Here is a 23710-nt window from a genome sequence, read left to right as displayed (position 1 = left end):
AGGCTCTGGAGCAGGAAAGTGATCCCAAAGGGACACCTCCTCACCAGGCCACAGATGGGATCTCACTGAAGCCAAAGGGCTGACAGGGAGCAGATCGAGTCAGGCTGCAGCCCTGTTTTCAGGCCTGTTGCAGATGGAGAGATGGAAGAGGAGGGGGGAGACAGGGATGGGAATGAAAGACGAACACTAAGCTGATGTTGGGAGCGATGCTCTTCCCTTCACAGGATGCATGTGCAGCTCCCAGCAACACCTCGACCCCAGAGAGCTGGGGACAGAGATGTCCTCCCCTGCTCATCCCCATCACGAGGGTTCACACCAGCTCTGCCTGATGGTTCCTCACGATCTTGCCAGACAGAGGTCATTGCCAGCACCACGATGGGGCTTGACCTCCCCAGTTTCCATTCAAACTGGAGACACCAGCAGCATCACTCACAGCCTTTGAACAGGAGCCATGGACAACTCCCAACCCCTCCAGACTTCTATAGGGTTTGGGGCTTTGGTGCTGGCTTTGATGAGTATCAGATCCAGCTCCTCCAGCCCTGCTTTTGCTCCCTGCAGATGTTTGGGGGTCTTTGCCAGCTGCGTTAACCCCATGTAATGTTTTCTTCCTTCCTTCCTTTTCCCTTTGCAGCAAAAAGGGGATGCAATGGGGGCTGTTTGCAGTCAGTCAACGGTAGTGACACCTCAGGAGCTGCTATCATAGGATGCTGCAAGGGGCTTTTGGAGGGCTGGGTGGGCATGAGGACATGTGTGAAAGGCACACGTCTCACTGTGGAAAGGGAACACACCTCTCAGATACTGATCCCCCATCACCACATGCACAAAAATCATCAAATATTGAAAATCAATAGGCCGCTGTAAGGGAAGCAGCACAGAGCGTGTTGCATGAAAACAGCCTTGAGGAGCAGAAAAAAATATTAGCTAAAAATAAAATTAATCTCTTGCAAAGCTGCAAGATTTGCTTCTCACCCTCCCCCCCCGCTGCAATCTTTTATGTCATTTTCTTTAATTACAGCTGGTTTAGATCTCTGCTGCCTGGAGAAGCATAGCTGGAGTTAGCCATAAATTGGGCTTCTGGATGATACAAGAGAAAATAATAATCCCCAAGGACTGAACATCCGTCCACACGGAGCATATGCAATGTTATAATTAATATTAATGACTAATAGGTAATAGAGAATGGAACTTTTGCTTTACAGGTCACCTAATAAACCCAATCCTGCTGCAAGCCTCAGACAGACCTAAGCTTCCAGGGCAGGAGCTGCTGGGCAGGCCAGTGAGGGGAGCCTGCTCCAGGCTCAGCTCTCAGTAATGAAGCAGTAGTTGGAGTGCCCCACTTGTGCAGGGCCACTTGCTAGGGCCTGGTGGGTCCCAAGCTCTATGGCAGGGGATCTGAAAGTCGTTTCCAACTCAAGCCATTCTATGATAAGCTCTGCCCTGGCAGGGGAACTCACCAGGAGCAATGGCCAGAGGAGCCCAGGCACCCTCCCCACCAGCTCTGCCACCACCTGAGGCAACATCTTTGCATCATCAGTCCTGCAGGATGGGTTGTTTTTCCTCTTTGCTGTTACTTTTCCTTTGTATGACAGAAAGCACTCACCTCTTGTTTTTTTTACTAAATTCTTGTGTTGTATTTCTGCACTTCTTGAATTACCTACTCCATTTCAGGCAGACTAGAACCATTCCTGCCTGGTTCTGCTGCTGTCTTCTGTGTTTCCTTCTTTAGTTATGGAGGACCAAAGGAAAAGAAACAGATACTGAAACCAGCACCAGCTCCATTCCAAATCCAAGTGCATGCTAAAGATGTTTTCATAAGCCCCAAAAAGCACCCCATTCATCACTCCTGGAGGAAAGATGCACCAACTTACAAGCAGGGTAAAAGCCAGAGAGGATAAATAATTGTGACATGGCTGCTCTAGAAGACACCCTCCCTGCCCCACACTTAGAGGCTGCCTGGGGGTCTTTTCGTCCTTTAACCCACACACTTGGGTCTGGGACAAGTGATTAAAGGTCCAGGACAGATGAGGTGCAGAAGCTCATGTGATAAGTGCACACAAAACATACAGCACACTCCTTTTCATGTGTCCACTCCGAGATAATTTTTCACATGTTGGAAATACAGATGATTTTAGCCTGGGTCCATCTGGTTTCCCAAATAACCTGTCTATTTGATAAATAACATAAATTAAATTAGACAAGACAAACAAATAGTTTTTTTTCTCTCCCCCTTTCAGTCTCTTGGCAAAAAGGGAAAAAAAAAAAAAATATAAGGGGAAGAAAACATAATTCAGTGACTGCCTTGAGCCCCTGAGGAGCCATGCGGTGGTGAAAGCTATGATTATAAACGTGTCTGCAATGTTAACCTTTAACACAGACCAAAGGCTGTCCCTTCCTCTGATTAATAAGTTCTTCTTTAATTTCTTCACTATCATTTAGGTTCCCAAGAGCTCATTCTCTCTGCAGACTCAGCAGGTAATAGCGCATACTTAGTTTAGCAGCACTCCTCTCATCAAGGCGGTGAGTCTAGGATCAGAGCTCAGATCCAAAAGGCTTTATTCTTTTCATCCCCCATGCAGGAAAGGGAAACTGAGGCACAGAGGTGTGTGATTATCACAGCTGCTCAACTCAGATGAAAACCTGGTGACCTACAAACATGCAGCCACTTTTGCATCTCCTGCAAAGTTGAAACCAAAAAGCACCAGTCCCAACTCTCAGCGCTAACTGCAATTAGGAGGGAAAAGCAGCAAATGAAGTGGAAAGGAGCTCTTCCTTCAGCCCAGGACAGCCCCGCAGACGCCGCTTCTGTGCAGGCTGAGATGCACCACTGCCCCAGGGCTGTGTGCAGGACCCTCATCCACATGTCACTGCTCTCTGCCTCGACCCTCAGGCAGTCCCTCCTACCAGCCCCAGACCACTCTTGGCACTTCCAGCAGCAACAGGGGGGGATTTTTCTCCCCGTTAGCACAGCAGCATTGTCACAGTGCCAGGAGGGGCGAGCAGAATCGATACCTGAAAATGAGAAGCCAAAGCTGAGTTAATGTGCCAGACAGGAGGTGGGGTAAGGGCAGCTCTGGAGAGCCGGCCGGAGTGATGAGATGGATGGGAGCAGGTCAGCAGCAAACGCCAGGACAAAACCCACAGTGCTCATCCCCGGTGGGAAGATGGAGTCTGGCACAATAAGGAGCATCAGTCCCTCCTGCTACTGATATTCCAGCTCCTACAGAACTTGCCCCTGGCTTCCTACCACTGGAACACAGCATGGAATATACTTCCATGCAAGGAATTTCTGGTGTGCAATGTAGTGCTTACCAGCATTTCGCAAACCACAAACTACCAAAAGGTTGTTGGGAAAGAAACATCTACTTTGAGCAGCAGCCAGAAATCTTCCCATTCTATGTATTTCTAGTTATAAGCTCTTCAAGCCCAATGCTATTTTTCTGCTCTTGGTTCTGAAACAAAACAAAACATATTTTGAAGAAAAATTCTAAAAGGAAAGCAAAACAAATGCCATCACTGTGCTAGCATATGCTGAGAGGCCAGCAAGACCACTAGGACAAAGCCAACCCTTTAAAAGGTGCTCATCACACAACTACTTTATACTGCAAATGTAGCAATTACAAGTCTATATAAATTTAATCCTTTGCAATGCCATAGAGCATGGAAAACTTAAGAATTTCCCCTTCAGTCAAGAGTATAGCTTAAGCTTTACTCATTCTTCTTTCCCCTTTTGCTAGTGAAGAGCATTCTCTTGCTGCTCTCTAGTGGCAGGTATTACTAACAAAATTAAGAGAAGATGCTGGATTGCAGCTTTGAATGTTACTGCCCAATAAATCTGTGCTAAATTAGTACAACTTACAAATCAGTGCAAACACCATGATAGAGAAATCACTGGATATTCAGGTACCTTCCACCAGTTACACTGTTCTTCAAGAAACATCTGATCAATCACCTTTCCTCCTTCATTCTCTTCCCTAAACCTCCCACCCCAAAACCAGGTTACACTATTAGAATTGCTAGAAGGAACTAAGCATACCACAAGCCAATGATAAAGGAAGTTCTATCTAAGAATTAACAAAACCAAAACTACTGAAGCAGTGAAAAGAAACATTCTTAAGGCCAAGAATTTTATGCAAACCCAGGTGGTTTGCATAATAGGAAGGACTTGAGAACTTGAAAATTTACCCTCCAATAGACATGGCAGGGATGTGTTTTTGTTGTATTCCAATATTAGCGCAGCCGTTCCTAGAACAGGGCTTAGTTGTGGCTACAAAAGAAAAGCAGCAATGAAGAAAAAAGCCCAAAAAAGCCCAGAAGAGACAGAGATAGACAAACAATTTGGGGGAAGAAAACCCCATAGACACAACTAAGTGAAATCCTGTAAATTAATTCCAGCTGCCTCAATCAAAATTAAAACCAGGTTTTATTGTAAAGTTGCACTCCAATTAGTACCATAATTCTTTATAAACATAATATACAGTAAAATATTTTACACGTAGCACACCAGGCATGTGATGGTACAAAATTTACAGTTTAGGACACTTATGCAACAGAGTCACCAACCTCGGTATGTGACATCAAGTCCTAAAGATGTTTAGTCTTACAGAGAGGGCTATTACTATTATCTGGTCCCTACTTTAACACATTCAACATGTAACCAGAAAGGTCAGAAATGCTTTATATTCTGTCTCAGGTTTCTTTCTTCTTTACAATAGCTGTGGATGGGTCTTTATAATCTAATTTCCTTGTTCTAGGGAGGGCCATTCACTACCAGCTCTTCAGAAATGGATGATTTCTCTTGGATGAGTGCAGCAGGAATGGATTATTTAAGAGCCTTCAGTTGGGCAAAACAAACCAAACAGCTCCCCACTCAAAGCAAAGAAACCCCCCTGACATACCTCCTTTTCCTCTCCCACGTTATTCACATTTTTCCCTCTCCCCACACATACACACACGTGTATGAATATAGCTTGGAAAGAAATCATTATTAAACTGCCTCATAAAAGACTGGGACCTTTTTTAAAAGTATACGTTTCAAATATAAATTAGTGCTTCTTAAAACATCAAGCTAATAAATGCTTAGCATTAGAGAAAATACGACACCGGAGGAAGCCATAGGCAGCTTCATACTGCAAGTGTAAACAACATATGTCCCGCCACAGTTAACACTGCTTTCTCTTACCCCAAATTGCAGAAATACCTCCTTCATCTGTGCTTTAAGCAAACAGCAGCATTTCTGCACCATACCTGTCACACAAATGGTATTTTCAGATGGAACTGATACCACTGAAACAGGTGAGATTCTGTGAGGACAGTATAAAGTAGTGTACAAGTTTCCTTAAATCTTGGGAAAGACCAAGTCAGCATTTCATTCCAAACCAAGCATGGATTTTGTGCTCTCATTTGCCACAGAGAACTGAGAAAAAAGGGGAATAAACAAGACCATTGCCTGGAAATTACTGGAACTTGTGAACTAAGTGACAGCTCAAGAGCATACAGCAACTTGTTTACCTTCCTGATGATTGCTGGCAGATTTGCAAGATAAAACACAGCTGGCAAAGAGACCAGATACAACCTCTGGCCCTAAACAGAAATACTCAGCTCTCCAAGTACTGGAATATGCTTCGGCTTTGACTTGTTTCCTCTGTGCTGTCCACTCTGGACCGTTTGGCCAGAGGTGTTATTACTGCAGAAGGACCTCTTTTCTTCACCTACAATAAGATAAATTAGAATATATAAAATCTCCAAAAAGTTCAAATTCTGAATTATGAGAGAATTATTTGGTGCAAAAGCACACACTAAGTAATCATAGAGAATATTTGAAACAGCAAAGCTCTTAACTGCTTGGCAGTGCTTTGTGCCTGTACATTCAGATGATCTACACAACTGGCAGCACATTCCACAACGATCTTTACCTGAAGTTTGGATTTCTCCTTTGCCTCTTCACTCTTGTCTGGGGAAAGTGTATGAAAGACAAAATTCCTTGAATTTCGAGGTGCATTTGGATTAAGATCTGATATTGCTGCTAGTTTCTGAAGGACAGCTTTAGGTCTGTTCAGTAGAGACCCGCTTTTTATCTGAAGAACAAAGAAATGCTGCGTTATACCACTTGCACAAGCAAAAGACAGCTCTTCCAGTAGGTTACTCTTAATAGAAAAACTACTCCCTACTGTGGAAACTAGAAATGGCCAGAGCCTAGGGGCAGCTGACTGCTGTGATCTGCAGATGTGGTTTGGAAATGCCGTTTTTCAGAACCATCACCAACCTGGACGTCACTGGCTGGTCTGAATGCTTCAAACGGGTTCCTGGGTAATAGCGTTGTGTCTTGTGCCACTACTGCTGGGCTTGCTAAGAGAGACAGAGGAAAACGTCAGGTTCTGAACTTCATTTGAAAGGCTATAATTTTATATTGAACTGAGAAATTGATGACAGACAGTAAATACTATGTGTATAGGAATCTGCATCAAAGTATACTATGAGCCATACAACAGAGATGACTGGCAATTAGTTCTATCAGTCAGAAGGGAAAATTTGGTCTTGAAACAGCTTTTATCTTGAGTCATGTTTTTGCCACAACCAAGGAAAACTTATATTTGTTTTCACTACGTTACATAGTTTTTCCTTAAGTCACAGGTATTTGGAGAAACTGCTAGGCTGTATGTCACTAACAGTCCACTTCTCTGCAACTTAAAGGCAAGCAAAGGGACTAAAAGACTAAAAGATATATTTCCATTCTACACCATTTGTTTCAAGAAGAAATATAATATTTTATGATGTAAATACATACAATTATCACACACCTTGCAGTTGCATATTTTCAATACTTTTATGCCTTCAGCTTTTTAAGTTCTGGAAGACTTGAGCTTGGGACTGGTATAAGAAAACTAGACATGAGTTTCCTGATCCATGGCCTGTTTCCCTGGAGACCACAAGTGCTGACTGAAAGTTGAACTTTTTCTCTTATTTGATTGTCACTTCAATAACAAGTAAGCTTACCTTTCTTCTGTAGGGATTTGGCAGTTACTTTTTTTGCTAGCTTCATGAACTGGCTGTCTTCACCTATTTCTTCCTCCTCCTCCTGCTCTGTATTTTTTTCCTTCTGTAGCAGAGAGAAAACACTTTGTAAAGTTGGAAAAGTTCATATTAGGAACAAACATTTGTTATTTTAAGTAGACCAAGTCTTCTTGTTATGTAAATTAATACATTCATTTTTATTTACTTTGTACTGTAAATATGCGTTGCAATTTCTTAGATACTTTATCATCTTATTCTATTCATGAACAGCAAACCTATAGCATCACATTCAGCTGATGAATCTGACCTAACACTGAAACTTGCAAAACTTGAAGCAGCAGAGCAGATTTAGTCCAGCTTTGAAGCTGACTTGTTTCAGAGTGTATTTGTTTGGCCTCTCCCTTCTGAATTAGTTTCTCTTTGTACAATATTTGTAGAAGAGTAGAATTCATGATGAATTCAAAGATACATTTAGGAACAGTATTGTTTCTAGAGTTTAAACTTGAGGAGCTAGCAATTTCATATCTAGCTATGGTACAAACTAAGCAAGATGCCTTTCTTAAAGGTCACTAATACCTGCTCACGAAGCCACTGTTCTCGTTCAAATCGCTCTTTCCTCCATTTCACTTCTGTCTCATCAAATTGTTCATTTTCATCATCATTATCTGAGTCCCTCTGGAACAGGTCAACCTGTGAAGCATAATCTAGACAAAGAAAGAAAAAAACCCCAAACCCATCAATTTTAAAAGAGGCATAAAATATGTAAAATCACAAAAAACCCCCCAAGCCAAATGAACCAAGCAAGCAAGCAAACAACCCCAAAACCAAACATCCTCCCCCCAGTTCATTTCTGACAGACCTTATTTACTTCTGGAGGACTATTGAGAGCTATTTCATCTACACACACACTCTTCCCAATCTTTCACGCCATCTATTAACTATGCATTAGAAAGGCACCTATGTTTTTCCATCTGAATCTCCTCATCCTGCCAGGGCCATCGCTATGCAGGTCACCATCAATGAGGTATCTCTCCTGGTACAGGCGTAACTGGCGCTTGTCATCATCTAGCATTGCCTTCCTGTCAACCCCGGAGAAAGGGAGTTAGTCCAAATGATTAGCCAAGAGCCATGACTTCACACACAAAAATACATGCTAATACTGTCACTGACATGTGTAATTTCTGTACTTGATTTTCTAATTCCTCTTCGTTAGGGAGTTCCTCATCAATCATCTCTTCTTCATATTCATTGAGGTCTTCACCATCATATTCATCCTCACTTCCCACATCACTCCCCGACAGCTCTGCCTCATCCTCCATGAATTCCTGCAGTCTTCTATAAAAGCACATTAAAAGAGTTCAGTTCAGTAGACCAATAGTCATCACACAAACCTTCTGAAAGCAAGATTTATCTTCTGACATAAAACAAACATATCCTAAATAAGAAATTACTTTGGTTCTTGTACATCTAACATGCACAGCCTACCAACATGCAGCACTCTAAGTTATCATCACCACATTCCTTGCCAGTTGCCTACCAAATGGGATGGCAATGATAAGTGCCAACTAGATGTTTTACTTACTAGAACAAATAAATATCTTAAGATATGAGGAATGACAGCAATACTCTTGCATCCCTTTTCTTGGTCAAAAAAAAAAAAAAAAACCTGTTGCACTGCTTTCACTGTTGTCTTTTGATTTCCATCTATAATGAAAATTATAATGGAAATCCTCTATAACCCACCAGCAAACAGAGTTAAAATCATTCAACGCAACAGCACTAAGGTAAAACAACCAGCCAGAGACAACACCACATAATCATTAGCTACTAATGCTGAGGATGGAATAATTACAGACCAAATTCCTAGTGCTATTAATATTCTATTCTGTCTGACAATTAAGATACAAAAAAGATTTACTTACAATTTTTTCTTCAAGCCTCGTCTATGTCTTAACAATTGTTCTTCTTCATCACTCATTTCTGCTTCTTCACCACTCATTTCTGCTTCTTCGCCATCACTGTCTCCACTTTTTTCATCCTGTCAAAGATAGTTTTCAGGGATTAATAGATTTCTGAAAGTGCATTGCTTTGTAATGTCAGCTTCTTTTCAATCAATAACACAGACTAAACCAGCAGAGATTTTTCACAGGATTTGCTGTGCTATGATGCTTTATCCAGTATACCATAATATTAAGGAGATTTTTAAAATGATCCAAACATTGCTCTTAAAATAGCTTCAGTAGCTTGATATGGAAGTATCAATACTTTGTATTGATGGCTATAATTAAAAAACTAAGGAGATAAATGGAATTCTCTTAGTTAGAATGCTGCAGCAGTTGCCTTGCTCCATCGGTTCATACCTCTTCACTTTCAAAGGCATTGTCATCTGTTAAAAGCTGAAAGCCACCGAGTTCTTCTTGCTCCTCTTCATCTTCCTCTTCCCTAAGGGAAAAGTGAATGAAAGAAATACACATTTTCTTTCCACCTCCAATGATGGCTTTGCAATCATTCAAGGCAAAGTTTCAACCACTACATCAGCTGCTATCAAGTAATACCTGCGAGTGCTCAAAGAGCTACAGTCTCTCAGCAGCATCTAGCTTTAAGTGCCCCAAATCCCCACTAGAACTAATGTTTTAAGACCTCAGGTCTTCACTTGCAGAAACCATGGGACAAGTACTAATTTCTGGGTTTGTTCCCCTCTAAAATTCCTCTTCCATCCCTCTAGCACTCCCATTTGTTAAGCCTCATTATCCTTTTGTTAGGCAGCCATATACTTTTCTCATTTAATCAATGGAAAAAATGCAAGTATCCAACTTAGATTTGGTTCCAGTGGTTTGGCAACAGCCCAGAACAGAACCCAAAAATCCTACTTTCTAACAACGTTGTCTCAGTTTGAGGAAAGTTCAACACTTTTTACTATCAGTGAAAGACAAAGCAGAATTTCCCTTCACTGAACTGTGGGAAATGGTACATGCTGCCAATTTAGAGAGTGATTGTCAAGTAATTTGCACTATTCCTCTCTTTCACCTCCAAAACAGACCACACTTTTGCTTACAGCATTTTGAAGTTGAACATGAAAACACATTAGGAGTGAAACAAGACAAGTACCACTGCAAGCTTTTGTAGATTTTAGGAAGAACAATGCTAACCTGTCTGTGGGAAAGGAGCCTGAACAAAGTGCTAGAGCTTCTGCCATTGGATCTTCTATGTCACTGTCTTTTTCTGCCTTGGAAGATACTGAAGATGCCCATGTTGGGGAACCTGCTACAAAAAGTAATAAGATGGCAACTTATCAGACAGATATACTTCTGCTCTTCCAATGTCAGAGAGCATCCTAGAAATAACAGCATGGTCCCACAAAGGGGAGTAATTGTTAATGCTCTCATAAGTTCCACATTTGGCATTAGCTCCTTGGCATAAAGCTTATAAATCAAGCAAAGCTGAAAACAGAATCCAAGACGTACTCTGAGACACGAATTTTCCTGAACAAAGATTGAGCAATTCTTCCATGTTCTGCTTTTTGTTGCTGCTGGTATTTGGCACGTGTTCAGCTTGACTGCTAAACTTTCCAGAACACAAATCCAGTAATTCATCCATATTGGCATCCATCGCATTCTCATCCATACTAGCCAGAGTCAGCTGATGCTTGGAGGACTGGTATTTACTCCTATGTTGTCCAACATTCAAAAACCTGAAAGAAAGGCTGTAGTTAGAAAGATCTTGCTGGTCTCTATGTCCTATTTCTGTTAAAGGGCACAAAATGCCATGCTTTACACCTATTACTTACCCATCTGCATCAAGCAGCTGGCTCTGAGTGTCATCTTCCAGAGAAAATTGAAACTGGGACTCCCCAGCCCCTGGAAATAAACTCTTTGGTTCAGGAGAGGCATTATACAGATCCTGGGAATCTTCTATGGGAAGAGAGGGCTCAGATGTCTTTCCTGAGCTCTAGTCAAAGGAATATACAAATATACAAGTCATTTGTCTTGCAAGCCTAGAATTCAAAAGCAAAAGTGGGATAAAACATTTAAGCTATTTTGAAGGATTAACACCATGCAGGAATCAAGTAAGTCCAGACTGCTCTGATAAATCATTGGAGTTCACTGTTGTGTAGCCCAAGTAAGTATGGTTAAAAAACTATTTACAATGTACATGTTTTAGATATAAAACACAGATTACAGCATCTTTTCTTTGAAGTTTCAGAATATAAGTTTTTATAATGTCATTTTTATCCTTTCCAGTGCAGAGATATTTTGAACTCCAGGGACAATTTGCTTTTCTGAAACCTTACTCACATAAGAGTATTTAGCTAGATGCTGCCTTCTGGTATTACTTTTTTTGATAGATCTGACAGGCACAATAAAACACATTTATTCACTACCCACTGAGTTAATATATGATAGGAATAGGCCTCAGAACCTTACCTTGGAAGCAGAGCTGATAAAGCTTGTTTTGAAAAAACCTGGGGAAGGCGACCTGAAACCTCCTGCTGCAGATAAGAAGTTCCCTCCACGTGATGTCTGTTTGTTACAGGGCTGATACGATGGAATCATGGAGCCAATCAACTCAAAGCTGCTGTTGTGGCTATTCTCTTTTGCTAATGTTGGTAAGGAAAACGAATCGTCATCCTCTGGAAAAAAATCATCAATACAGTGCTTAACTTCTTTTGTGGTCCAGTAAAACCTCAAGATACTATTTTGCAACACTGACACCTTGCTAGAAATTCACTCTCGTGCTCATGTTGGATTTCTTTCTTCAAAAGGTGCATATTACACTTCTTACTGAATTTCATCTTACTGATTTCTGACCGTTTCTATATATTTTCCACTATTATTCTGAACTTTATTTTCCTCTAGTTTTTTGAAGACCTCCCATCTTTTTGCCAGTCTAAACTTTTATAATCATACTGTATAACTACAGAAGTGATGAAATAACAAAGATATCAAATATCATCTCAAATAGAAGCTTCTGTGTGTGCCAAAGAAAAAAGCACTAGTTACCAAAATAGTTCTACTTTACCTAACTTGGTAGGTCCTTTGTCTGCAGCTTCTTCCATTTCAAGTTTCTCATCAGGAAGAGAATATCTGCAATTCATTAAATAAAATAGATTTGTCAGTATATACAAGATGAACATGCTTGTCTGTCAAACCTAATTGCAAAACACAAGGTAACACACCAAAATACATCTAGTACACTTCAATTATTCCACTAAGCAACAGTTACAGTCATTAAGTTCTTTAAAGCAAATATATATGAATGCACATACAACTACTGGAACAAAACAGAAAATACCTATAAAAAGTACTTTAAGAATACCTGTGTATTTTAAATGTAAATTTTAAATTGCTCAGGCATAATTTTTAAAGTCTAGTTTATTTACCCCATTTTTGAGGAGCTGTCCTTAAAAAGCATCAATGTAGACTCTGTTGAAGGTGGTTTGAGAACAGAATCACAGTGCACAGATTTCTCCAGCTTTTCTCCATCTACTGATTCTTTGTCAGTTTCTTTATCACCATCTTCAACATGTTTCTCTTCTGTATCTTCATTATCCTCCTCTGCTTCACCAAGCAGAAATTCCACATTCTAAAACACATCCCCAAACACAGCAGAGATTCTTTGATCTGTCAGCTTCCTTGCATTCTTTTCAAGAAAACATTTTAGCACACAGAGGATGAAGCTGAGCGACATTCACAGTTCTTACATGCACCTATTCCACTCAGACAACTGACACAGAGGTGCTTGAAACAGCCAAGCTATTCTGATCCTTTTTCAAAAGGAAAGGCCAAGGCAAATCCTACCCCAGATTGGGCAGGTAACTTCAGATTATCCCCTGCTAGCAAAGAGCCAAGGATATATAAAAAGAGAAGCAATCTTTTATACACTTCTATTTGGTTTTGGTACTGTTTAAGCAAAGAAATATGAAAAGAAAATATGAATAAATTCAGTCTTAGACAATCCAAACCCTGAACATGCCAACTACAGCAATTTTTTAGCTTCTAGGAAGAACTCTTCCCAATTTCCCTATTACTAACATACAAAAGTCTCATTTCATTGGAGGGAGGCAGCAGAATTGAGAAGCTGTATGTTCTGCAAAAATGTTGCCTACAGACCTCATGATTGCCTTCTTCCTCTTCCTCAGACTCATCTGTCATCTCTTCCTCCTCCTCCTCCTCCTCCTCTTCTTCTTCTTCCTCCAACATCTCCTCATTATCCAGTTTAAACAACGCTTGCCGCTTCTGGCGTTCCTCAGACCTGCGGAGTTTCATGGCCTCCTGGAGTTTAGCCTTCAGTGCTTGGAGCTTTTCACCTGGACAGAAGTGAATAAATGAACCCATTAGATGTACGACAGCGAATCCTTAACCTCAGTGCCTTCCAGCATCCAAATCGAGCGTAACTACAGGCATGAAAAGGGAAAAGTTACTTGGGTTTAAATGTTTTTATGAATTGATCTGGCAGCTGTAAGAGCTGGAGCAGTTTCAATGAGCTCAATTTAGAGACAAGACAATCTCATGAATTATCAAGATGCCTCATTATCCATAAACTCCACTAGTGGAGCACACTGAGAATAGAATCTGTCTCTCCACTCTCTCTTTTGGGAACAAGAGCATTCAGTTACCACGGGCAGATGTGCTACAGCACAGGAAATAAGAGCAGCTAAAAATAACACGTGCTTATAAAACCAGCCAAAGAATCTATTTGTTTTTCCAACTGATACTATAGGAGAGTCACATGAAAATTCTGTTTGCAAATACACACAATTCTATTAGAAACTGCAGTATAGAAATAAGGAAGTATGAGAGATCTAATAAATGGCAATAGTTCAGAAGTCTGAGCACTGATTCAGAGGGCTGATGGAAAGCGTCCAACAGTGTGGATAGCTGTTTATACAGAATTTTGGTACAGAGAAGAAATCCAGAGAACCAGTCACAAAGATCTGACTGAGGCTGTTCTACACTGGGCAGTGCTATTTAAGAGGTCTATTCAAGATTCTTTTTTAAAACAGGACTATCCATTAGAGGGAAAACCCTAATTTCACAGATGTAGATCCCTTCACTTGTATTTCATAGGGCAATACTGGGAAAGGGGGAAATAAGGCAGGGGGGGAGGGAGGGGAAGACAGTTCCCAATTCAACCATCATCACTTCTCCCACACCAACCTGGCTTGGTGTGGACTGTTCCATCCAGGCTCTCTGCAGCTAACACTGCTGGGACCACATCTGCCTTTAGTTCCTCTTTTCCTTCAGATGTAGTCTCCTTACGAATAATGTTCATGTTTACGGTCCGTTCAACTTTGGGTTTTGACGTTTGAAGAGTGTGCTTCAAGAAACGTGCTTTCAAGGCTTCTAATTCTTTAAATACATATTAATTAAACTTTAAAATGCAAATTAAATTCATTTAATAGCATTTAAAAGCATTGAATATTAATGTGTCAAGAGTAGGCCTTGAGATTTTCCCCCCCCCCAAGGAAGTTAGTTAAAAACTCCAATTCTTTATTAAAATATTTGCAAACCCATTCTATTTGACTATTAAAACAATAAACCATTACAGAATATTTCTGATGTAACTTGTACTTAATTGCTATTAGCTAATATTAAATTACCTTACTATTAACCACAGTTTACCCATAAGATCAATTCACTTCCATGTCTAGCCTTCCAGTTCCAATTTCTGTTAACCCAAGTATCTAAAACCAGACACCCACGGCTGAGAAAAACATGTTTCTTGGCAGAGATCAGTTTCCTCCATGCATGGAAGTAGCATCCAACCCTTTAGCATCTTTAGACATCCTTTTAGTATCTTCTAATACATAATAGATGTAATGGAGTTATAAAATTGCCTAATCATTTGCTATCTTCCCCTGAAACAAGGTCAACTATTTAATATTGATGAATAGATGTTCAAATTCCAGTGCCTAAAAAGACATTCTTGCTACAAAAGTAACCTTTTGCTTGCTATCCAGCCTTGCCTTTTAATACAGTCAGTGGTAAACACTCTGGAACACAGGCCTGTTTTTCCTGCCAGATAATTACTGCATGTTTTGTTTTGAATCCATTTGAAAATATGCTCCCATGTGCTTTAAGTACCAACATAATTCACGATGGCAAAATGGAAATAAACCTTTCATCATTAAATAGTTATCACTGAGCAGCCCTTTGAGCTTTCAAGTATTAAAGACTCACAATTTCCCTTTTAAGCATCAGCTGAAAGAAAAGGGATACCACCATTAAGCAAAGAATCCATAGTAGTAAGTGAACATGCCTGCCTGTCCTATCACCTAAACAGGACAGAGATCAGGCCTGAAAGAAATTGGAGATCTTCCAGTTAAAGTCAGATTAACTCTGCTTACTTGGACCGATGTGATAGAATTGCAACAATAAAAGTGATACCTTTACTTGAATCAGATTCATCCAGGTTTATAAAGGATTCATTGCCAGAGTTGATTCTTGGCTTGATGGACGGGTCTATTCCCAGTTCACGAAGTTTATCCAACTTGGACTTCCTCACTTTTTCAGGCCGTGCCGCCACTCCAGGCTCCTCTTGTTGATTGCTTTTTTCACATTGTACATCTGGTGCTGTTTCACCTCTTTGCTCAAGGGCAGCTCCATCAACTGCTAAAGGAATTTCATTCTCTTTTTGTTCACGACAATCAGTGCTTAGGAAGTCAGAGTGCTGTTGTTCTGTATTATCAGTTGTTACAGTCGCAACTGTCTCACAATTGTCACTGTCCTGCTGGGACTTTTCAGCACAGTCTTCTGTCAAGTTCTTCCCTACATCAGCGAGAGGCTTGTTCACAGTAATACCAACATCTTTGCCAAGAATTGTTTCTGGTTCATTAGCTGCTGATTGATCACTTTCTATATGTCCATCTTTGCAATCTGTGCTCAAGTTCTTACTGTCTGCAGGCTCTTCATTTAGGGATAGCTGGTATTTAGAGGACCTAACAAAAGAAATATATCACCCATGGCTATTGTGAAACAGAAAAAGAGGATGAGAACAAACTCCAAGAGAAAGAAATAATTTTCCAATTATTGTCATTAATGTGTAAGAAGAGGTGAAGGACAAAAGCATGAGAAAGTTCATTTTGAGGAGATAAGGAAGTGAAAAGCATAAAGAGTTTGTACTAGTTAGTGACATTTAGTACTATACTAGATTTAGTGACTATAGTAGCTTAAATATTTTACTACACATTACTCAAAAGAACTAGTACAAGTAAAATGTTGGGATTCAGTCAGAACGACATTAAAATAACTTTGCATGAGCACGTTACTTCATCTGGAGTTACTACTAGGCCCTGATTACTTCAATAGTACAACTGTATCAAGAGTGGAGCATTGCCTTATATTAACAGTGCCATACTCCTAATTTCCAGGTGTTCACAGAATTATAGTCAAAGCAACAGCTAAAATTAAACCAGAAAAGAGCTGTGACTGTACACACTGAGCACATGTATATGTCTGTACAACACCTATAGCATGCACAAGTCTGGTTAGCCTCAAAATTTATGAAAAGATATGAGGAAGGTTTAAGTCCTTACTTCAGTAATGCCATGGCATTTCCTTGACATACCGGTCGAGGTCTATGCTTGAAGAAGTCATGAATGCTTTTGGCCTCAGGCACATGATATGGGAGAGACACCGACGATTCTACCAGGGAGAGGAGGTGAAAGAACATTTAAAACATCATCCAAGGCATTTATTTGATATCTCTGAAATTCAGACAAGCTTGACAAGTATTTTGCAGCAGAGACATATGACTAGGCATAAACAGCACAGTTTAAACTTGAATACAGCAAACACTGCTGTTTGGGAAGGATTGCCAATTGCAACAGTCTTGAAAACCAAATTTGCAACATGTCCATAGATTCATCAGCAAATTAACTGTGATGTTAGTATCAGGATGGCAGGACCGGTTTTAATTTTACTGCATGCCTATCAAGCTCTAAATATTGCACTAACTTAATACAAGTTTTCAGGCTCAAGCGTTTGCACAATTACATTTTTTCATTAGTTACAAAGACACCTAACATGTCCTTGAATAAAAATAGAGTCCTTGCTCCCTTCAGCCCTGAATAGCTCATGCTAGGTGAAAGAAGGTTCTAACCTTTCAAATAAATTCTTTTCATTTCTCCCCTGTTTTTAATACTTTATACCCCTCTATATACAAAGTTTTACCTCTAATAAGTCGTTGGGTCTCACTATGCAGTTGTTTAATGGCTTCTTTACTCAACCTTGCTGCTTTCCGCTCCTTAAAGAAAGGAAAGAAAAGCTTCTGAAGTCAGAAAACAAAATATGGGACTAAGTTTATACTTCCCACTTTCAAAGAGAAAGGAGTCAGAATAAAACAGCCAGTGAAAAAAAAAAGGAAAATCATAACCAGCAAATCAACAAAACTATTGGGCAGTGTGCATACAAAACACATTTGAGTTGCTGCAACGATGGAAAACTTTAAAACGAAGAATACTTCACCTTCCTTTTTGGTTCTTTTACTACAGGTTCCTCATCCTCATCATCAAATACATGTTTGTAGCCTTCATCCTGAGGAAACCGTTCTTTGCTCTACAGCGCATAAAAAGAAACTGATTTAGTTGTCTAGATACACAGGCACTACCAAAGGCAAAGAAGTCAGAAGTAAGAAATGATTGTACAGAATCACCACTGGTCAGGAAACCCAGCAAGTATTCTCATAAACCAAAACAAATCCCACATAATACTTATGGCAGATTTCCAAAGCTCCTGCTATAGCCTTATCTTAATAACTTTCCAGGACAACATCTCTCCAAGGACAAAAAGCAAAGGACTATCCTCTCCTCTGTCATAGCAGTAGAAGCCCACCATTGTCAAAAAAAGTTTTAGCACATGCGCAGGTACAAGACTTCCCACTAATAACCAATAATCTTGTATCACTAGTAAATGTTACCTTGTATTTTTTCATTTTGTTTTTCACTGCTGCTCGTATTGATTCTATTGACTCTTCATCCTCGTCTTCCTCTTCTAAGCCATTATCAAAGAGTTCTTTGTCATCAAGAAGACATCCACTGTCATTTAAAGGATACCTCTCACCACCACCTATGTGCTTGCCATAAGAGTAAAATATTTATGTAATTAATTTCAGAAGATCTCTTTCAGTTCTTTAACATTAATTTGACTCTCAAAAGGTCTTGATGAAAGAGGTTAGAAAAAGTACACGTCGTGTTTAATCTAGCATCTCGCGTGCCCTGCAAGCCAGTCATATTCACTGCTGGAGCAGCATTCCCTATGTGTATGGTAAGTAGGGAATTTCAGTAGTGACTAAAGACCAAAATGGCTCAGAAAGAATAAATTAACACTTGAAGTATGCATTTTATAAATAGCAACAATATACAACCTCCCAACCAGCCATTTATCCAGACCAGAATTCCAATTTGAAAGTAGCCCAAAGCTTCCTCTAGAAACACAGCAACACAGAGAAAGCTGAAATACCAATCAGAGCAGTTCGTGCATGTCACAAACCCCCAAAAAACTCCAAGAATTTCTGCCTAGCTTAACATGCACTGACATTAAACCATCAAGCGCTGTGGTTCGCGCTTTCTCTGCGGATGAAACTGCTACGCTCCTTGTGGTGTTCTGTGGATACCACGCCTTCTGTGGTAATGTGGACACCAGCAATACTGGGACATAATAGCCAAATGCAGTAATGTAACTTAGCTGGGAAAATATCTCAGATTTTTCTGCCAAAATACATACCTCTGTGCTAGGCTGCTTCTCTTTTTTCAGCTTTTTAATGGACTCGGCTCGTCTCTCCTTCTCTTTTTTTCTTCTTGATTTTCCCACAGCATTTTTTGTTGTCTCTTCTTCTTCTTCTTCTTCATGTTGCTTATGTTTTCTGTACTTTTTCCCAGATTTTAGGGGTCTCTCCTCTTCCAACTCATCCTCAGGCAAGCAAGACCTCCTGCTTGTTTCAAGGCTTTCAGCCTGCAGTTGGTCACCAGTGTCACTATCATCACTATCTAAGAGGCCTTGGCGAATCCTATGAGGTTTCTTTTTCCTCTGGGCTGTAATGTTTTCTTCTTCCTCCCCATTTTCCTTGTCTTCGCCTGGAGTTCCATTCTGCATAAAAGAGCCACCATCCTCTCCATCCTCACTCTCACTGTCCTGAAGCACCTTCTTGCTTTTTGCCTTTTTACGTACAAAAATCTCTTCCTCTGAATCTGATAAAATATATTAAAAGGAATGATGCATGCTACAGGGAGGAAAATGCCACATGTTAATTAACAACCAGTTCAACATAAAGTTACACATTAGTAAGCAAATCAGCTTGAACTCAGGTTTTCAAAATCCCCTTCTGCCTGTAGAGCTGTATATAATTGATCCAAATTGTTTATAGGCTTTTAACCTTTAAAAAAAGACAAAGCTGAAAATCCTTCACTGATAGCGACTTGCCTTGAAATACTAGTAAAGCCCAGTCACTCCACAGGTTAAGCAAATAACAAAAAGAAGGGAAATAAGCAATTAAGAGACCCATATCCCATTTAACATTTCCCTTTCAGTACCTCAGAAAAAATGTTTTCAAAGACTTACAGATCTCTGCCCACACTCTGAGCAACAGAAGAGGCATTTTGAGTTCTTAGAGGTTAAGCCACAATAACATCCTGAAAAGGTGTTTGTAAACTGGAAAACACATCATTGAAGGTAGCAACTACCAGGCACAATTCATGGAAGCACTACAGACCTCTGTCATCAGGAGACGCTGCCCCCTTGCTGAGGAGACCCGGAGAGGCTGTTTCACAGCTGCCCTGTCCGCTGTCAGAGTCACTGTCGAGGGGTTTCTGCAAGTCTGAATTCAAATCTTCTAACGGAAGCTACAAAGCAAAATCAGATTTTCCTTACTGTCACGTTATGTAGTAATGACTCTTGGCGCTGAACTTCATTCCAAAACCTTGGCTAACCCCTTACACACAGTTATATAGACACACATCACTATTATAAGAATTATTTGGTATTTATGTGAAGGGAGATGACATTATGTCAACTTACTAATACTTAAGGCCAGCTTGCACATACGAAAAGAGAATCTACAAACCAGCTGACTGCACTGGTTATTATTTAAAGCCATTACAATGCAAACTTCATTCTCTCACGCCTGTATTCCACCTGAACTAGTTAAAAAGGGACCTAGGGAGGTTCCTTAGAAAGGCTCCTCCACGACAAGGTGCCCAAGCCCGATGTGCCGGCTTCTTCTGCGGTAGAATGGCCCCTCCCGTGCCCCAGGGGGGACTATGGACAGACACCCCCCCGGGGAGCGGAGACACCGACACCCGCGCGGTCCCGAAGAGAGCCCCGCAGCCGGTCCCCGCAGCGCCCAGCATGCACCGCGCCCGCGGGGATAGGCCGAGCACGGCCCTCCCAGCACGCACCGCGGGCCGCAAGGCGGAAGGACGAGCGGCCGGGAGTGCCGGGACGCACGGGCTGTAAAGAGAGCGGCGAGCCCGGTGCGGGTGCGGCGCCGACAGAGAAAAGAGGCGCCACTACCTCGCTCGCTGCCCTACCTAGCCGTCCGCCGCACCACGCTCAGCGGGGCCCCAAGGCCGCAGGCAGACCGTGAGCCGCTGCGGCTTTTACCACCACCACCACCACGAGCAGCAGCCGGTTCGTGCAAGACGAAGGGACAGGACTCACCTCAGCGGGAGCGGGAGCCGCCGCCGCCGCCATGGCCCCGGCCCGCTGCCGCTGCACCAGCGCTCCCGCCACACAGCCGCGTACGAACCCGCTTCGAGTCTTCGCGCCCTGCCGCAGCCCCGCCCACCCCCAGGGGCAGCCAATAACTGCCCTGCAAGCCCCACCCCTCGCCTTTTTATTGGGAGGGTTTACCGCGTAGCCCCACCCCTTCCGCCTGGCCCAATCACTGCTCGCGCTTCCAGGCCACCCGCGCGCTATATAAGAGACCCCTGTGGCAGAGCCCGCCTTGCTGTCAGGAGGAAGCGGTTCCCGTGGCGGGGCTGTGAGGGCAGCCTGGCGCTGTCTCTAGAGCCAGCGTGAGGTAACACCAGTGCCTGGTGCTGAGCTACCTCTGGAGGCTACGGGCATGTTCCCAGGTATCGTGCAGGTACGTGCTAGTGGGAGTGCAAAAGCCTTCCCTGAGCAATTGGGGCTGATGAGTCTGAGCAGAGACAGGTGTCATACCTGAACCTGTGTATCTGTGTAAAGTGGAGTTACCACATAGCACCACCAAGCCTGCAGTATATAAGCCCTAAATGCCACCAAAAGGGGAAAGGATGGCAGGTCAGAACTCAACCTTAATGCTCAAGAGGCTTCTCCAGAACCATAAGAAGTCATGGAAAAATGCAAAACTGGTTTTTTGTAAGCAGCTGTGGAGTATCACCTCTTCTTTCCCTCCCTAGAATGTAGAACTTTGAAGGGTGTTTGCAACTCACTTCCTACCACTGACAACTGGAGGAAGCACAATGAGGCGGGGTGAGTGTTAGGGACCTTGTTCTGAACTGGAGTTATGGATGTTTGGTGCTTTTTCATCATTACATTCACCATTTGTAGAGCATACTGCTACAGCAATGTTTTTCTTCCAAGTCACACAGCAGCAATCTGCTGTCACTGAAGGCAAAGCCCAGAAAAAAAGTATGTGTTCTGGAGTGTAAGGCACAGCTTCGTGGGGGATAGGGAGCAGATGGACTGATATGCAATGATACTTCATGTAGCGCCAACAAGTCTGAGAAGGGAGGAAGTGAAAAAAAGCAAATGTCTGTAAAACCCACTGCAAACATCACAACACAGTTCTGGTTTCCTATAGTTGCTACACAAGCTGTAGTAATTTAATAATTACTATTTAGTAATGGGGGCTCTACAAACCCACCATTAATCCATAGAACTAAGATACTGCCTCTAACCTACTAGATAAGGAAAAGGAAGCCAGCAATTTTGGCAACAAATGAAATTACCTGGCTTAAAACATGTATTCACATTTGTGAATAAATAACCTTGGAGTTTTTAGAGCTATACAAAGGTAAACAAAACATTCAGGCAGTATTTAAGACCATCTGTCCTTTTCCTCTGCAGAACACTGTGTTCCTTGCTGAAGAACCAGTAACTCTGCAGGCCTTTGCTTCCTGACGCCGTTCTCTAACTAGTAACGAATGATGCAAAAAGGGTGGCGATATTGTACTAGAAATTCCTGGAATTTTGGGTCTTTCTAGGTAGTCTGCCATTAAAAAAAAAAAAAAAATGGAAAACAGTTTATTGTACTTACTCAAAGCTGTAATTTCATTGCTGTGTTAGGAATAGTTTTGAGAGTCAGCTGGCAAGGAAAAGGTGGCAAAAAGATTAGCTGCTGCTAGGTTATTTCTGATCCTGTGTTCTGTTACTCCACCGGTACACGAGGCAGCCTCATGGAATAGGTCACTCTGGGTAAACGCTTGCCATAAAGGAGGTTTAAATGAAATTCAGACTTTTTTTTAGTACTGAAGTACCATATTAAAAGATTCATATCTTAAAAGCTAGTTTATGAATCTGTTTTTCACTAAATAACATACTCCTTCCACAACTTGTAGCAGGTGAGATGTTTAGAAGCAAATCTGGGCTAAGCCTATCGTAACTATTGTCTGTTGTAACTAAATTGAGTCTTACTACTGGAAACATGGAGCTGTTTTCAATATAAGGGTGGATTAACATATAGAAATAAGGTTCTGACTGTTTGGGCAATAACAATGCCTCATTATGTCCATAATATTTATCAAGTTAATTGCTTTGCTGACTTTTCTGAATTTATAATGCCTTAAGTATAGGTTTGAGTTGCCACACTCAGCATCTTACAGGACTAAGCCTTTGTACTGCAGATTTCATGAAGTAGAGATTGTATCTTTAATTTTTTTAAGTACTATTTGTGTAGCACTACATACATATTTTTTATACATATGCTGAGTGAGAGTGCGAAAATGGTTCCAGACATCATGGGGTTTTGTTACTGCTCTCGTAAAACTGGTGTTTCCCTTCAGTATTCATCAATGGCTGTCAGGTGATTATGAGAATCTCAGATTTCATTTCACTCAAAGTAGGTTTTCTGATGTTTCAACTTGGGAAATATCAACCCTTCAGGTTAAAAAAGGCAAATAAAATGGTCTGGGCATTTATTATTTATCAAATGTTTTGACTTCTGACCTCCTTGTGAGTCTGCTGAGACTTGTTGGCTAAACAGAACCCGAGGGGTGTGCAAGGGAGCAGCTCGCTGAAGTAGCATTAGCTGCTTCAAAAGGCAAAAAGTCAGTAACCCCTTTACTTATGGCCTGAAACGTTGGCTTTGTAGAAAAAGGACAACATTTGCTGGTGGTGGTTGTAACCAGAGGGATCCTCTTTGACAAGAGGGGGAGCGGGCCCAGGGGGTGTGCGTGGCCCAGGGGCTGAGTGTCTTCCTGGCTGCTCCTGAGGGAGGGAGGGAGGATGGATGGATGGATGGATGGATGTTCACTGATGATTGTATCTCAGTGCCAGCTGCCAGCAGCTGGGCACTCACCCACCATTAACCCTCACAAGCCACTTTATCCTCACAGGACTTTCTGGGGCATAGCCCTGAGGTATCCATTTCCACTGGTTCCCCTGTTTGTTTCAGGTGTCCTCAGCCTCAGTAGGGCATTAAGCTGTAAAGAGAACTCAATTCAGGGTGTGATTAATTAACCTGGGCGAGTTCCGCATTTCGGGGCACTGGCGGAGGCCGG

At 41.6% G+C, this 23710-nt stretch overlaps 1 protein-coding gene across 2 annotated transcripts; it reads right to left on the bottom strand.

Moving 5' to 3' along the window:
* Nucleotides 1-4401: 4401 nt before the first annotated feature.
* CLSPN (claspin) lies at nt 4402-20781 on the bottom strand. Of its 2 annotated transcripts, none has more exons than XM_030503591.1 (25): nt 20667-20781; nt 19720-19849; nt 18735-19198; nt 17929-18084; nt 17478-17567; nt 17184-17256; nt 16547-16655; nt 15399-15949; nt 14169-14360; nt 13122-13318; nt 12392-12594; nt 12031-12095; nt 11436-11641; nt 10799-10959; nt 10476-10702; nt 10161-10275; nt 9372-9453; nt 8934-9049; nt 8182-8346; nt 7969-8090; nt 7588-7715; nt 6994-7096; nt 6263-6345; nt 5913-6074; nt 4402-5708 (listed from the first exon to the last, which is right to left on the bottom strand). In XM_030503591.1, the coding sequence occupies exons 1-25, from the start codon at nt 20697-20699 to the stop codon at nt 5595-5597; spliced, it is 4047 nt and encodes a 1348-aa protein (XP_030359451.1). In that variant the 5' UTR covers nt 20700-20781; the 3' UTR covers nt 4402-5594. The 2 variants fall into 2 exon arrangements, with proteins under 2 accessions (XP_030359451.1, XP_030359452.1); XM_030503592.1 differs by having other exon boundaries at nt 10161-10272.
* Nucleotides 20782-23710: the final 2929 nt, after the last annotated feature.

The sequence above is a fragment of the Strigops habroptila genome, chromosome 12 (assembly GCF_004027225.2).
Source record: "Strigops habroptila isolate Jane chromosome 12, bStrHab1.2.pri, whole genome shotgun sequence".
Classification (NCBI taxonomy): Eukaryota; Metazoa; Chordata; class Aves; order Psittaciformes; family Psittacidae; genus Strigops; species Strigops habroptila.
This window is presented reverse-complemented; position numbering and strand designations above follow the sequence as displayed.